Source organism: Lytechinus pictus, chromosome 3, assembly GCF_037042905.1.
Source record: "Lytechinus pictus isolate F3 Inbred chromosome 3, Lp3.0, whole genome shotgun sequence".
Classification (NCBI taxonomy): domain Eukaryota; kingdom Metazoa; phylum Echinodermata; class Echinoidea; order Temnopleuroida; family Toxopneustidae; genus Lytechinus; species Lytechinus pictus.
In genome coordinates, this window is record NC_087247.1 from 71267074 (window position 1) to 71284094 (window position 17021).

Below are 17021 nucleotides of genomic sequence, written 5' to 3' on the forward strand. Positions count from 1 at the left end.
TTGTCTCAAAGGTTTTGCCAGATTTCAGAGAATAAAGTTTAAATTTTGGTGGGGTCTGGAAAAATGGTGTGGAGAGAGACACCCCAGACTATATAGGAATAATGCTTAAACATGAATAATTTTTGTTTTTATGTGTGTCTGTTGCAGTACAAATTCACAGAAGTCCAAAGGATTTGGATTCGTCACATTCTCCAGCCGAAAGGAAGTTGATGATGTTATGAAAGCTAGGAAAGAAAATCCTCATCGACTTGATAACAGAGATATTGATGTGAGAAGAGCCATGTCAAGAGATGTAAGTTTTCATTGCAAGTGTTGTCTTAATCATGTAAGAGTCGTGTTATTTGGACCCCTCTCACAGCTTTTTTCAATGGAAATTGTTGCAGATTTAATTATGTAAATAAACAAGACAAAATTAAGTTTAATCAGTAAAAGTAGAAATAATGATACATTTATGAATTTTGGCTAAATACACAATTTACATTGGATTTGTACATTATGAACTCATGTTTTTGAGCAATTATGGGTCTGACATGCGCTTACATAATGTTGCATAATTTCCTAATCACGTACCCGGGCATCACAAGTTTGGTCTCAAAAGTACCCTTTTTACACAGGATTTTCTTAGCCCCGGACTATCGCTAACCCCGTACTATCCTTAACCCCGTACTATTTTTTTTCCTTTTCACACATGCCAAATTGTTATTGCTAACCCCGGATAAGGAATGCTTGCTTTTCACACACGAAACTCGCTAACCCCGGACTAGTGGTAGCTCATTCACTCGTACCCTTTTTACGCACGCTAAAATTTCCTTAACCCCGTACTATAGGTGGGGCTAAATTGCCATTTAGCCCCACCTATAGTACGGGGTTAAGCTTAGCCCACTTTCGTTTTACACTAGCGATCTTAACCCCGTACTATCGCTCTTAGCACCGCAATTGCTGGGATAACCCTGCTTTTTTGCAGGGCCAAATAATCCCGTACTAAAGGTGGGGTTAGCCCACTTTGCAAAAATGCTGTGTAAAAAGAAAGTGGGCTAAGCTTAACCCCGTACTATAGGTGGGGCTAAATGGCAATTTAGCCCCACCTATAGTACGGGGTTAAGGAAATTTCAGCGTGTGTAAAAAGGGTAAAGTTGTGCTACAGTACCAGTCACAATTCTTTGACTACCTGTTTACCTGTTTCACCAGAAAACAATAGATTCAGTGGTGAAACAGTTAAACAGGTAGTCAAAGAATTGTGACTGGTAGTGTAGATTTAAAAGTAAAAAGTCAGCGAGCGGCGCGGTTGAAAAATTTCACGCGGCGGATTTATCATGAAAAATGTAAAAAAAAAAATTTCATATCAGTTCATTATCAGCCACAATTTGTCAACGTTTTTCGTGTTAACTGTCGTACAAATATCTGTTAAATGTTTTGACTCTGGCCTATCCCAGATGCATTATCTTGATGTAAAAAATTTCAATATACAGCTAAATCTTGGTGTGAATAGGCCTCTATTAGTAATGTTCCACCGAATCACAAGAAATCCATTTTGTATTTTCCTTCAGGAATATAAGTTCTACAGTAGTGGAGGACAAAAATTGATATGTTTTCATCATTAAATTTCTGATTTCCCATATCACTTGACTTGTATTGTGAAAAAAACTTTGAAATGCCATCACTTTCTTACAGTGTATGTCTGATGTTTTCAAAATTTTAAGTGTTAGCCACCCTTGTTTTGACTTTATATCATTTTTTTTATATGGATGAACTATATGTAGATAGAATTTTTAGGTCAGAATTCACAAAGGTGGTTTCAAATGTGCCTTGGTACTAAACCATGGATTGCAGATTTCTCACATTGCTTCATTCAAGAATGAATTTAGGGCCCTTTACCAAAAGTGAGTGCAAATTTATAATTGAACCATTTTAGGTACACGTATGCAATGAAATATTTGTTATTATTACACAAAATCTGCCTTCATGTATTCCATGATTGAAATCACCTTCCTTTGTTAATTCGGACCCCCTCTACAGTGCATCAATTAAAAAAAAACTTTTGAAATGGCTACCAAACCAAAAATATGTCACTATGGGGGAAAATACCTATATATATGGAAAGCCAATAATGTCAATTTTGAGATGACACCAAAAAGTTGGAAAACTATTCATGCTTGAGTGAGCACAACCCACTTAAACAAAGGGTATGGAAATTAGGCTGGGCAGGAATTAGCCTTCCAATTTCTTTCAGTTTTTGAGATGCGAGTCCCTTGGAACTTGCAAAGTTGAGGGTGTTTTCATAAATCAGTGATCAAGCATTATCAAATTAGGTTTTAGAGCAAATTTCAAGAATTATTCAATTGAAATTTAATGCAAATAAACCAAGACGAAAGATTCCTGTTTGCAAAGGAGTTAGTTTTGAAACACTTATCATTTTAAACAAGTGTTGCACGGAAGCAGCATTTCATGAGTGGCGGTCAGGAACGTTCTGTGGTGATTGGGCCAGGCCACTGCTGTCCACTCTATAACACTGTCCTTAACCATAGACTGAGGTAGTTTGAAGGTGACATTTTTCCAATCACAAACAACATGGAATTTTAATCAGTACAATAAAAATGTAAGTGCTTTTGATTTTTGGCTAGAAACAGAATTTGCATTGGATTGTACATGAAATTTGAGCAATTTGGGGTCTGACATTCACTTACATGTATATTTATCTCCAAAATTTGCGCTAAACACCCAGTCGTATCACAAACTTTCCCTTTTAGGATTTATTGCTAAACATTTTTTTACGGGCCTGAACCCCCAGTTTAAGGAGTCTGCACTTTCCCCGTGATGCCTAATTATTGTCATATTGTTAAATTTACTTTTGTAGGAGAAGGGACCAAAGAATCCCTCATTCAAGTGTTTCTTGGGTGGCATCCCAAGGGATACCACAGAGGAGGACTTGAGAAAGTACTTCGGTCAATTTGGTAACATCGTTGAATTTGCATCACATCTCAACAAAGGATTTTGTTTTATCACCTATGATGACACAGACAGTGTTGATCAGATTGTCAGTAAGTATTCAGATAGTTGAAGCTTCAAATGCAAAGTGTCTTCTGTGTTACTTGTTTATGGAATGAGAAGTAAATCAAACCACCTCTTACAGTAATCATTGCCATTCCTGATTGACAACTCTATTGGCAGCCACTGGCAAGAGATCACTTGTTAACTAACTTGCTAACTCTAAATGGTTTATCAGGAGTGGAAGTCACCTTTCAATCATTTGGTATGAATTTTAGGTTGCATAATCAATGTCAATAAGTTTTGACCATGGCATGTTGAATCACAATAAAAGTTAGAATTTTTGAAGTTTATATTATAGGGCAGGTCCAAGCTATTTTACTTGTGACGTATGGGACATTTACAGGCTTTAAAGTTGTGTAACATAAAAAATGAATGCATAACAGAATCTTTTATGGATTTTGGAAGGCCAGTCGTGCCCTCTTTATTCATTAAAAAAATTAGTGATCAACAATTCCATTAACGATGTAATATTTTAAGTAATATGCACTGTGACGTACGGGACCAGACAAAAGCTGATTTTTTTGAAAAAAAGTTTGTCATTAAAACTCTGTGAATTGGAATAAGCTGGAAATCTCTCATTTTCAACTTTTCATCTTGTATCTTATCAAGTTTCATTAGCCATGAATGAAATGATAGAACTCATTGATGTTATTATATAATAGCTCAAAATATAAACATCCGCGTTGTGACGTACGGGACATTTGTCCATGTGTAAAACGAATGGGGAAAGTGAAATTTCATCAAAATTTATAATTAACTTGATGTAAACCAAAGTAAGTTAAGTTTTACATGGATTATCATGATTGATATATATTTCTTTAATAGCAAACACTGAAACAAAACATAGCAAACACTTTACAACCTTCTAAATATTATGAAAGATGTCTTACAAATAATTCCATGTGTTAAACGAATGGGGAAAATGACATTTCATCAAAAGTCATAATTAACTGGATGTAAAGCAAAGTAAGTAAATTTTACATGGATTATTATGATTGATATATACACAACAAAAAAAGTAAGTCCCCCCTTAAACAAACATCAATAATTTCCGAACCAATGCGAGTTTTTAATATATTTTTACATGAGCGTGTAGGTAATTTTATAAGCTACCCTCTGAGTAAACGTTATGGACGTATTTCACTTCATGCTTCAGTGAGCACCGTCAGAAGGCAAAAATGTCACTTTTCAAAAGTCACAAGCCAAATATCATGACTTTGATTCCATTTTATTCGAACTAATTCCACATTCTCATCATAAAAAAAGTCAGAAGGCTTGTAAAAGGTACTCTCTAAAAGACGATACAACTTTTTTGGCTGAATTTCACGGTTGAATAAACACAAGTCCAAATTTGCTATAATTGGATTTTTTACACATTTATATCAATAAAAATGATAGAATATGATGACAATTATTTTTGGAAGAGTTTCTTCAACAATATTCATCGTTTCACGGTTCAATGAACATTTATTGAAAACAAAATATACGATTTTCAAATATCATAGGCAAGTATTGGTTCATTTTGGGAACTGAAAATGATCTTTCTCAACTTTTTCGTTAAGTTCATGACCAATTAACATGCTTCAATGATTCAAAGGCGTTTAATTAAATACCCACGATTGAATGAACATGTGGAATGCGATTAGCTCTTTTTTACATTATTGGAAAAAATGCAATTTGTTACTATGGATATCTGTCACAAACCTCCTTGCATAGTTCATTTGATTTGATTTTTATGAAAATCCCGATGTTTAATGCATCAGTGAGCACACAATATTCGAAAATTATGCAAATGAGAAGAAAGTTCAAGGCCTTGGCCCCACTCTGTGTCGTATTGAATGGTTATTTTGGTGTGCGCGCCTTCTGGATAGTGTTACTCTGAAGCCATGTACGAAGTTTCATGAAATAACTATGGGCAGAAGTAACAAAAACCGTCCATGAAACAAACCCTCATTTCATATTTGTTAAAATTTTGACTTCGTCTCTCATAGACTTGTGTACATTATGGGTGCACATGTTTAAGAATGAGTAATCCCTTATTCAATATGGTAGAACTTTTTTTCACGGCTGTCTTAAGCAATGTCATTTGGCAGTAATGTTTATCAGCCTATGGGCAGAATTCTGTGCAAAAATGAAATCGATTTGTTTATTTATGGATGAGTGAGCACGCATCAAAGTGGGATAATTGGTATTTTCAATGTCACATACTCATTTTAAAGGGTAATAAAGTGAATATTGGGGGCAAATTCGGTTTCAAATAAGATTTTAATTGCTATTGTTTTTATCATCCATCATTTCTATCACCACACACTTTCCGACCATTTTCATGGTTGAGCGAGCACATTCGAAAACTTAGGAATTGAATTAAGCCTGAGTCATATCGATTATTTTGAAAACCGGTGTTCGACAGCTTTAATTCGATCGAACATCGATGAATCGAATTTTGAAGGCGCGGCGGGGAAAATCGAGTCAATATTTTTTTTGCTCCGGCCGTCGCGTCGATGCACTATGCACGCATTGCACGCACTGACGGTATGCGCTGGCTGGGTGAGCGTTGCACAAGCAGATGACAGAGCAAAGTTCGTTTGTATTTTCCATGATCACAAAACACAAAAAAGCCGGGACCAATGCAGAATTCTTCCCAAAATATCATCAACAATGATATTTGCAGATGACAATATATAAGTTTAAAATGAAACAATATCAAAGACATGAATCACGCAGAGTCGATCCGAACGATTTTCGGTCAACTAGCATTCGCGGTCCAGACTCGCACACACCACCGCAGCCCCGGCCAGCGCCAGCAAAAAAGTGCAACCAGCGGGAGCACTGTAACTTGCCTGAGATTGTGTAGTTAGATCCAAAATGAGCTCCAAATTGACGGGAATAAATACGTAATTTTCTCTGGATGGTCATTTGAATTGGTATTCAATGCTGATATAACGATTGTGAGGAAAGATTGTGGAATATGAGTAATGACGATGTTCGAGAATTAATCCTGATATGATAATCCATATTTTTTTAATTTTAGACACGTCAAGACAAGAGCATGCAATCGAAATAAATATGTCTCGGATCGAGCACTAAACTTGAATTATTATTGGATGTTAAATAATTACGATTTAATAAGATTTTATGGCCATATTAAAGATAATGACAATGTCAGCAAAGCATGTCATGTTCATATGGAAGTATTTATAGTATTTAATATACTGGCATTATTTTTTATTTTAATTCCATCTCTGGCCTGGACGTCTCCGGAGCTAGCTAGCTAGCTCCAAGAAAAAGAAGCACAATGCGCATGCGCGTTCGTTGACGTAGGAAATATTTTCCATTAATGAAAATCAGAGCTCGAAGTTGGGCACAAATTAGCTTCAAATTGATGGAAAAAAAATATCACGCAATTTACTCTGTTTTGTCATGTTACATGATGTAAAATGTTATTATATGGAGATATTACGATCTTGAAAAAGTTTCTGCATGTTGACAATTATGTTCGAGAATCAATCCTGACGTGATAATTTTTTTTTTTTGACAAGTGTTCTCGCTCAAGTCGATCGTCATGTGATGTCCGTCATTGAAAATTGAAACGAAATACAAACGTTTTACATCAAGCTCTAAATTCATATTAATGATTATCATATGCAAATTATTGTCAAATATTACGATTAAATAATGTTCTATGGTCATGATATTAATATTGTTCATGATAGCAAGGTTTATTTTACGTTGATTGCGTCAATTTTCCGGCCATTTTCTGTTTTGATTAAAGCACAGTACAGCGCATGCGCTGCACAATCGATGATTTCCATTCATGAATTCATCGTGCATAAATTATCTCGGCACGAGCAGACGAGTAAGACTCGAACTATGATCGAAATAAACTTCAAATTAATGGTGAATAGGCATCATAATTACACAATCGGTTTCATTTTGGGGGGAATACAAATCAAGTAAGTAGTACTAGTAGTCAAGTTGGACATTTCTGTTTATTTTGATGATTGATTGTGTGAATCAAACGAATCTGCCGGCCGATGTATTTTTTTTCTTTTTTTTTTCGATGCACCGATTTTGCAAAATCTGCACCGGCGCTCGATGACATCGATCGAACACCGATTTTAAAATCGATTCGACTCAGGCTTAAATTGAATACTCTTTGTACTGCATAAATGTATTCTTTTCCTAACAATTTCTCATGATCAGTTTAATTAATGGACAAATCAGTGGTGGTCCAGAATTTTAAAATGGGGGAGGGGCCTATAATCGGGGGAGCCACAAACATTTTCAAATTTTAACATGATGTAATAAGTTGTAGAGGATACTACCATAAACCCCTATGATGATACGTCACAGTACAGGGGCTGGGGAAGGGTTTTCAAAGTGGGGGGGGGGGGCTGACCATGCAAAAAATCACAATCGTATGGTAATTTTTACATTTTTGTACATGCTTTTGGAAAAAAGTGGGGGGGGGACTGAAGCTCCCCGCCCAGCCCCCCCCCCCCCCCCCCCCCCGCTTCCGCGGCCCCTGCAATACATTGTGCTCACTCAACCATGAACATATGATATCAAAATTGTGTGTGGAGTGGCTAAATGATGGATAGTAAAACAGCATAACACCATAAAATTCACCTAAAGACAATATTTGCCCAACTCTGTATTTGCACAATCTGAAAAACGACTCTTGTGACTTTAAAAAATTTTCATTTTTAATTCAATCTTTAATTACTCATGCATGACTAAACCGATCAATCCTATATTTCCCCAGGAGTTTCTTAATGAGTGTAGGAAACTACCTACGGAATATCGTATCTCAAAATAATTCCGTTCAAAAGTTACAGCAATTTGATTTAGGGGGGACTTACTTTTTTTGTTGTGTATATATTTCTATTATATGATTAAACAAAACATAAAAAACTTTATGACCTTATAATTATGAAAGATTTAATTAATAAATTAATTAATTAATAATAATTAATGTTATTTATTACAAATCATAACTTTATTATCAGCCTTTTACCAATATTCAACCACTGATATAATATTATTTATCCCAATTTTCAATATCTTTGCTCCTTATTGAAAAATAACCCCAATTAGAATTACATAGAAATCCTATGGTGTGTCCCGTACGTCACACATTTGTCCCGTACGTCACAAAGCTTAATTAGCTGATATAATTAAAAATGAAATTAATTCAGTAAATCCAATTTAATTTTTGGATGTATAGTAATATAAATTAAAACTTTCCAAAGTGTGAAAAACTCTTCAACTTTTTCTTAATTAGAATCTAAAAAAACTTATGCTAAATTGTGATGTATGGGACACTGCCTGTTGGACACCAGATAATTAACTTAACTAATTTAATTTTCAAATCATTTTTTTTCTCAAATGTTTGCATGAACTTAGCACAACAAGTCCCCACAGAAATATTTTCAAATATATAATTTGCATTATCTGCAGATAAAAAAATATGTCCCGTACGTCACGCTAATAATGATTTCTTGGAATCGTGACCTTGGCATTCATTAACTTTACGTTTTCAGAAGAAAAAAAATATAGGGCAAAAAACTTCAGAGTATAAGCTTTAAAATGACATACAATATGTTAGATTTAGGCAAAGATTTAATTTTGGCTTCAGAGGGGACAATAGCTTGGACCTGCCCTATATGTACATAACTCTAACCATGGATACCAACAATGTTAAAAAAATGGTCATAAATCAGGTTTACTATTATTAATGCTTAACCTTTACCATTTTGGTACCGGTACACTTTCTTGGACTAGAAATAATTTTCTATAATAAATGATTAACCAGGTTAATAATTACAGATGGTTAAAAGCATAACAAATTTTAACATATAGAGACATTTCATTTTAAGTTTTTGTCACTGTCATATTATTTCGATCACATTCACAAACACACAACACAGTTCACAGACCTGGACCCCTATTGATTGACAGAGGCAGAATTGCATATTAAAGTTCAACACGTATTGACTAAACTAAAGTGTACTGAACAGTTTTGTATTAACCCCCCCCCCTAAGAAAATGAAATCCAAACTAAGATGGAGTTGTAGGGCACTTCAATAAACTAAGTCTACTCACTGTGAAAAAGAAAGAAAATCTGACATGATAGCTATGTTACAAAAACCTGAAAATAGATCAAATTTAAAGGACCTGTCCACCCCAACCAGAAAGTGATTTGAATAAAAAGAGAAAAATCCAACAAGCATAACACTGAAAATTTTATCAAAATTGGATGTGAAATAAGAAAGTTATGACATTTTAAAGTTTTGCTCAATTTCACAAAATAGTTATATGCACATCCTGGTCGATATGCAAATGAGACTGATGATGTCATCCACTATTTTTTTTGTACACTCAGCAAAAAAAGTTCTTGGACACTTAGAAAACATAAAATATTTCATATAGATATTTGATTAAAGGCAAATTATTGTATGTCAACATGACCAGACAATATTCCTCTTCCAGTATGACATGACATTTTCATGTTAACAGTCATGCATGGGCGGTTAAATGCTTTAAACAATAGCAATGTCATTATGTCAGTAAAAGAAAATTGCAAGAAATGGATCAGTCAGTGCATGGCTGGTTACAGGCATTAAACAATAGCAATGTCAGTAAAAGAAAATTGCAATAAAACGATCAGTCATTCTTTCAGTTGTGAAAGTTTATGTGGCATAAATATCCATTAAATGATAAAAGCAAACTTAAAGTAAAAAATACCACTCTAAAAGAGAAGAGAAAGTTATCCACCTTGGATGCATCACTATTCCACTGGAATTTTAAGTCAAAGTTAGTTGATGAAAAAAATGTCAAATTTCAGTATCTTGGCATAAGCAAAAAAAAATTCACTATCTCGTTTGTCCACCCTGGCTTTGAATGAGTGCAGCACATCGACGTCGCATGCTTGTCACAAGTTGGCGAATTTGCTCTGTGTGGTGATTTTGTCCCATTCTTCCAGGAGATAACGCCGGACATCTTGAAGAGTGTCTCCTGGTTGAATTCTTTGACTGACCGATTCCTAGCTGATCCCACAAGTGTTGAATCGAGTTCATGTCTGGTGAACAAGCGGGCCATGGATCCAAGCGGAACATTGTGGTCATCCAGAAATCTTTGGACAATGTTCGCTCGATGGGGACAACCCCCTGTTGAAATTGTTGAATGTATGCCTACAGGATGGCCATGATCATTAGCTTTTGAATGGTCCATTTCTTGCAATTTTCTTTTACTGACATTTCTATTGTTTAAAGCATTTAACCGCACATGCATGACTGTTAACATGAAAATATCATGTCATACTGGAAGAGGAATATTGTCTGGTCATGTTAGCATACAATAATTTGCCTTTAATCAAATATCTATATGAAATATTTTAAGTTTTCTAAGTGTCCAAGAACTTTTTTTGCCGAGTGTATTTTATTATATGAAATATTCTAATTTTCTCATTGTCAAGTGAAACAACGATTAATTCCTCCCTGAACGTGTTGAATTGGTATTGTTAAATACTATATGACTCAGTCAAGTTGGTCCTTATTGTCAAATCTGTAAAAAATGAAATAATGTATAAATTAAACAATAAAAAACAAAATAAATTCAATTCAATTCAATTTGCATTTATTTCATTCTCGATAAAAACAATTATAAAGCAAGGTATGAGAAACAATATATTTACAAGCAAGAGTAAAAATGAAAATGAAATGGGGAACTGCATAAATAAAGCCAAGTGGCCTTGTGTAAGCGCAGTTCCCAAAACATTAATAACATGACATGGTATAGAGAAACAATAAAATAAGGAATTAAACATGATATATAAACAAGAAAAAATACATAAAAAGGTGTCAATCTACAAGACAAAAATAACTATACATATTTATGATATAGGAACTGCTTCAATCTTTTTTTGAATGACCTAACAGACTTGCTTTCAATTACATTTCTAGGGGTGGAGTTCCAAATTACAGGGAAATTATGGAAATAGTGAGTGAAGGACATCATTGACTCTCATTTGCATGTCCCTGAATTGTGTATATCACTGTTTTGTGAAAAATAAGCAAAACTTTAAAATGTCATTACTTTCTTATTTTACATCCGATTTTGATGAATTTTTCAGCATTATGTTAGTAAGATTTTTCTCTATTTATTCACATCAACATTTTTCTGGGGTGGACTTGACCTTTAAGTCCTCAAGTGTGATTTTTCAAAATGCCAGGTTGGTTTGCTATAGGGCACAATACTTTATTACAACACATAAGGAAAATGAAAAGGAACAACAAAAAAGTTTCTGTGGTCAAGAAGAAGGGCATTGTGTAATGTATGTGAGACTGCCAGGGGCATGCTATATTAACTTAAACTTTTTGTTTGTTTTGTTTTTGTTTTTAGTGCAGAAGCACCATAAGATTAATGGGAAGAAGGTTGAAGGAAAGAAGGCATACTCTAAGGAAGAGATGAATGAAATGAAGATGAAAGAACAGCAGCAACAAGGTATTTTGTTTTTCAAGCCCTGTCATTGTATTATTTCAAGAAAGTCACATTGTTCCCACACACATGTTTAACCCTAAATCTCCCGGGGTATTTTGATTCTTGTCATTCCCGGGGGGGGGGGGGGGGGGGGGGCATTATGGCCCCCCCCCCCTTAAGATCTCAGCCGCGGATTTCGCGATCACATCGAAAATTTGCAAGATGGTAGAGAATGATGTAATCTACGCAGTTGCATTGGTAAATTTCACTGAATTCATATATTTTTATTTTATATGAATTAATTATGCTAATTTATTCATGAAATCATACTTTTTGCTCTGATTCACTAAATAAAGCTCCTAGAATGCTATTTTTTGGTGAAAATATTCTTTATAGCATTCCTAACAATTGTGAATGAAAAAAATTATGGTAGCCAGACCGATTTCTTATGTATTTTATTGTTATTTTAATTTCTTATGTATTTCTTTGTTTTTGTACTTTTTGTTTTTTATTGTTTTTTCAATGGAAACCGTTCCAGACTTAATTCTGATCTTAAACAAGGCAAAATTAATTAAGTTTAATCAATAAAAGTAGAAATAATGATACATTTATGAATTTTGGCTAATACACAATCTGCATTGGATTTGTACATGAAATCACGTTTATGAGCAAATTGGGGTCTGACATGCACTTACATAATGTTGCGTAATGTCGTAACCGCGTACCCGGGCGTCACAAATTTGGTCTCAAAATTTGCACGAGACTTGAAAGTAAAAAGCCCAGGGGGGGGCACTCGACCAAAAAAGTGGTAGGGGTGTGCCGCGGGCGAGGCAAAAAACGGGGGCCTTGGAGCGGGCTTATTGTAAAAAGGAGGGTCCTCGGAACGGGCTTCGGAACTACGAATGTTTGTGAAAATGGGGGTCCTCGGAACGGATCTCCGTATCTCTGTGAGTGCGTATGCATCCCTATGGAACGGGCAATCGTGCATGACGCAGCTAGCGCGGCCTCCGCCGGGTGCGCTCTCGCTTAGGCGATGGTCGAAAAGCGCTCTACGGCCGCTTTTTACCAAATTGCAGCTCCTTGTAGCAAATCAATGCGACCGGAACGGCGTAACGAAAAATATGCAAAGCTTTGGAACGGATTTCTTTCTTCATTTTTCTCGATAAGAAGGAAATGCTATGCCTTGGAGCGGCTTTCTTTGTTCTTTTTCTCAAAAAGACAAAAATGCTATGCCTTGGAACGGAAATTTGAGTGTAAAAATGGGGGTCCCCTCCGCGGCACATACCCACTATGCATTATATACTGAGTGCCCCCCCCCCCCCCCCCCGGGGTAAAAAGTCAGTGAGCGGCGAGGTCAACAATTTTGCGCAGCAGATATATCGCGAAAATTAGGATTAAGGCTATCGCGAAAAATGGGAGAATTAGGGTTAAGGCTATCGCGAAAACTGGGAGAATTAGGATTAAGGCTTGGTCCCACTGCTCTTCCGGATGTACAACGTAAAAAATCATGCCATCTGTTGGAAAAGGCTATGCATCCATTGTGTACTCATTGCAAACATGTTTCATCCACTGATTTCATCTGTGCAAAAAGTTATGAGCTTTTTGGAATGGCTGAACTTTCCACTGTCACTTGTGTATGATGTAAATCTGCGACATATGCAAGCAGCAAACGTTCTATGTCTGTTGTCATCCATCAAACATGTGCTGTGTCCTCTCTGCATCCTCTGTGCATTCTCGCAACTCAAATCCACTGCACCAATGGAAAGAGTGAGGGAAGATAAGGTACATGGAACGTAGATACATCGTTCGTAGCGCTGGTAAAGAAAGGATGTAAGCGTATGCATCTTATATATGAAGTATTCAAGACCCCCGGTAACCCCTATGGAGCTGCTGTCCACTTCCATTCGCTTGGGTTTCGATGAACATCCATTTAATATTCCTGCTACACACTACCCACATCACGTTGGCGTTCATCCGAACCGTCAATCAGTCAATGTTGGTCCAAAAAATTGATTTTAAGATTTTTGCAAAAAATGAAATTACACGTCCTATTCTATTCATAACTAAATTTCTATACAGCAATTTACTTTAGTTTTTGAGATATGAGGGGATTTTCACGGCGATGCCATGCAAATTTTTAAGAAAATGCACAAATCCCATTGGAAATGTGTATTGTAATGTTCAGAGCGATAAGACATTTTGACTGACCGAGATTTCAATGCGCGCAGTCAGCCAAACGAATCATTGCAAGTAAAAACTTTTTGCTTTGCAAAAATATTGTTAGTTGCATCCTACTGGGTTAAATATATCTTCTGATTGACTTGTTTTGTTAATGAATATTTGTATGAATAGTATTTTTTTTATGTAGATAGGGGACAAAACTGTAATAAATAAAACAAGTAGGGTGTATCCCCCCCCCCTCTTAAAATCATTTGTGTATTCTTAGTCTTGAATACAGAAGTGTACACAAAAGTTTAAAGTATATATTATTTATATTAACAGGTGGCTTTGGTGGACCTGGTGGCTACAGAGGCTATGGAGGAGGAGGAGGAGGAGGATATGGTGGAGGAGGTATGTCTTAGTTTGTTTTAGCATGGTTAGTTATTTAAATAGGGTATTTAAGAAGTCAAGTAATCAATTTACCTGATTCTTGTCACCAGCATCGAGGAGTCAATCCCCATTCTTTCAAAGCATATTACTTGACCCTAAGTGATCCACTGTATGAGAGAACCGATTCTGTCATATAATAACACGATACATCTTAAAACCCTGTTGATACTCATTCCAGGCTTAGTTTATAATTGTAGGCACAAACCATTGTTTGTAAATCTATAACAAGTCAGTTGTATTGTGCAGTTGTTACAGTAAGGAGTTACAGATTTGCATTATACTGTGGTCATTGAAACCAACCCTCATTTTCAAACTTTTGGACTAGTATTTTTACACTTTGAAACTTGTGTTTAGCCCATTCCCAAGAACTAATAAGAGAACTTTTTTAAAATCAGAACAAAATGAACTTTATCTAGACCTGTAATGCATTTATGGATCATCAAAATGTGTACTTTTAAATGAGCAATTAATTAGTCGGCCCACTTTTGTGTAATTGCTTTTAGGCATGTGTGAATCAATGGTAGCACAATTTCTATAATGCACTTTACACAAAAATTAGCCGGCCCACTTTTGGGTAATTGCTTTTAGGCATGTGTGAATCAATGGTAGCACAATTTCTATTATGCACTTTACACAAAAATATACTTCCCTCTCGGATGTGAAGGATGCAGATTGACTTCAATTTCATGGCAAACTTGAAAGATAATGTCTTTTTTTTTGTACCTTTGAAATGAGATGGAGGTTGCACTGTTTTATTTGAATCAGATTACCAAGGTGGATATGGCGGTGGCCAGGGAGGAGGAGGTGGCTATAACCAAGGATATGGTGGAGGACCAGGAGGTGGTTTCGGAGGAGGTGGTGGCTATGGTGGTGGTGGCGGCTACAGTGGCGGTAGTGGTTATGGCGGCGGCGGCGGTTAGTATTCTCAGCAATTCATACTTATTGGTTGAAATAATTGGCTGGTAATTCTGTTGTCAAGGATAAAAGTAGAATGTATATTTAATTATCTTAGAGCCTCATTAGATTCAAGCAAATGTACTCAGATCAGCTTATAGAGCAGAACGTATTGGTAAATGGAGAATGAGTGTAAGGGTTAGTGTTATAGAACATCAGTCCTTGATTTATGACTTTTAATTTAGTTTTACCAATTTAGTGGAAGAAAGTCATTCCTTTCTTTGTTGTCCAGGCAATTTCAATGACTTTGGTTCCAACTATGGAGGACAGAACTCTAACTATGGACCTGTGAGAGGAGGTGGTGGAGGCAGCGGTGGAGGAGGAAACTATGGAGGAGGGCGCAACCAAGGGCCTTACCCAAGTAATAATGGTGATAGAAATCTCTCATTATCCATCTAGCCATTATCTATTCACTGTATGGACTAATGAAAAAAATTTGTTTGAACTCATTCTCCATGATTATATCCATAAGAGGCAACCAGCTTGCAGTGGCAAGAAAGTGTACACTCACTTATAGTATATATGAAGTTGCAGAAAAGCCAGACACCTTTCACTCTCGTCTATTGGGGCTTTTGCCTTTGTCACACTGACAATACAAAAAGTTCTGATAAACCCCGTACTTTAATTTTTTTTTTTTTGGGGGGGGGGGTCGTCAATGGAAGTAATGGATTGATAGACATTGTTATTGGGAGATATTTAAATGTGCACATGAGGAATACTTTATTTTCTTGTATAACATGTAATTTTAAATCTTGGCTTCTCTTACAGGTGCTCCATACAGTGGTGGAGGACAGGGTGGACCACAGGGCTATGGAGGTGGAGGCGGAGGTTACCAAGGTGGTGGTTACGGTGGTGGACAAGGAGGTGGTGGTGGTTACAGTGGCGGTGGTGGAGGCTACCAAGGCGGTGGTGGTGGTGGCTATGGAAAGAGATTCTAAGTGGTAAGAATCAGTCATTTCCTGTTAATCAGGGCGAATTTCTGAGAGGAGTATGTGATGCAAGTGATGTTACAGTTTCAAGCAGAAATCTGTGGCAATTAAAAGATATCAGTATTTGAAAGGATATTCTATGCCCACATGAGCTATCCGACTTTGAACCTGTCATATTTTTCTACTACACACTCTCGTGTTTGTTTTATACTAATCTGCAAGCCTCCATCCATCCAACCAGAGAAATGTTTGATCTTCATGCCTTTGTTTTATTGACATTAAAATCAAATTAAGAATAAATGTTAATTTGGGATGTTTGTTCTGCCATTCTCAAGGAAATCTTGTCTTCAAAACTTCTTAGAGATATTAAATTATTTTTTCACTTAGTTTTACAGGAGTTGGTGCCCAAATTAAAATTTTGCCATTAGTTCTATGAAAAAATGACACCCAGCTGTCTATTCTATGGGTCGCAGGCAAATATATCAAAGTCACCATTCAGAGCTGGCATCATGAAATGACCCTCTAGTTTCATTTAGGTGTAGAACACACAACATGGCAATAACAACCAATGGCATAGGAGAAGGGGGGGGGGGGGTCAAGGTCAATGGACTCATAAATATGTAGTATGGTAGCCAGCATGAAATAATACTTTCCCACCTTGCCTGATGTAGCAGCCTTATTTTGTATTGATTTTTTTTCATTAGAAAGTTGTAACATGGGAACGGGAGGCTTTTAAACCTTTCCATATGAACATTGAAAGGGCCATGCTGCAGTACTCATCTAGGATAGCTATATATTATTTGCAAGATCTTATTTTTGTTTACACTGGATATAAAGTGCCAATCAGTGTGCTAAAGGCACCTATACCTTAAAAATGGGTCCGAGGCAGAGGGCATGGGATAGAGGGTGTCTAATTACTTATCTTTATGCAGAAGTGTTTATTTTCATTTAGATTTATTTTTCTTTGTCCATGTCCATAAGTTTTTATAAAAGATTTTT

At 36.1% G+C, this 17021-nt stretch overlaps 1 protein-coding gene across 6 annotated transcripts in view; it reads left to right on the top strand.

Annotated features, from left to right (window-relative positions):
- Positions 1 to 17021, top strand: part of LOC129256746 (heterogeneous nuclear ribonucleoprotein A3-like) — a 39197-nt gene that overhangs the window by 20647 nt on the left and 1529 nt on the right. For 2 of the 6 annotated variants that reach the window (XM_064097665.1, XM_054894914.2), the window contains exons 3-9: positions 148 to 292; positions 2855 to 3038; positions 11452 to 11553; positions 14032 to 14100; positions 14905 to 15054; positions 15326 to 15463; positions 15862 to 16034. In XM_064097665.1, the coding sequence (XP_063953735.1) occupies positions 148 to 292; positions 2855 to 3038; positions 11452 to 11553; positions 14032 to 14100; positions 14905 to 15054; positions 15326 to 15463; positions 15862 to 16031 (958 nt within the window). In that variant the 3' untranslated portion in view covers positions 16032 to 16034. The remainder of the gene's footprint in view (positions 1 to 147; positions 293 to 2854; positions 3039 to 11451; positions 11554 to 14031; positions 14101 to 14904; positions 15055 to 15325; positions 15464 to 15861; positions 16035 to 17021) is intronic. The other 4 variants (XM_064097667.1, XM_064097666.1, XM_064097668.1 and 1 more) reach the window with 2 other exon arrangements.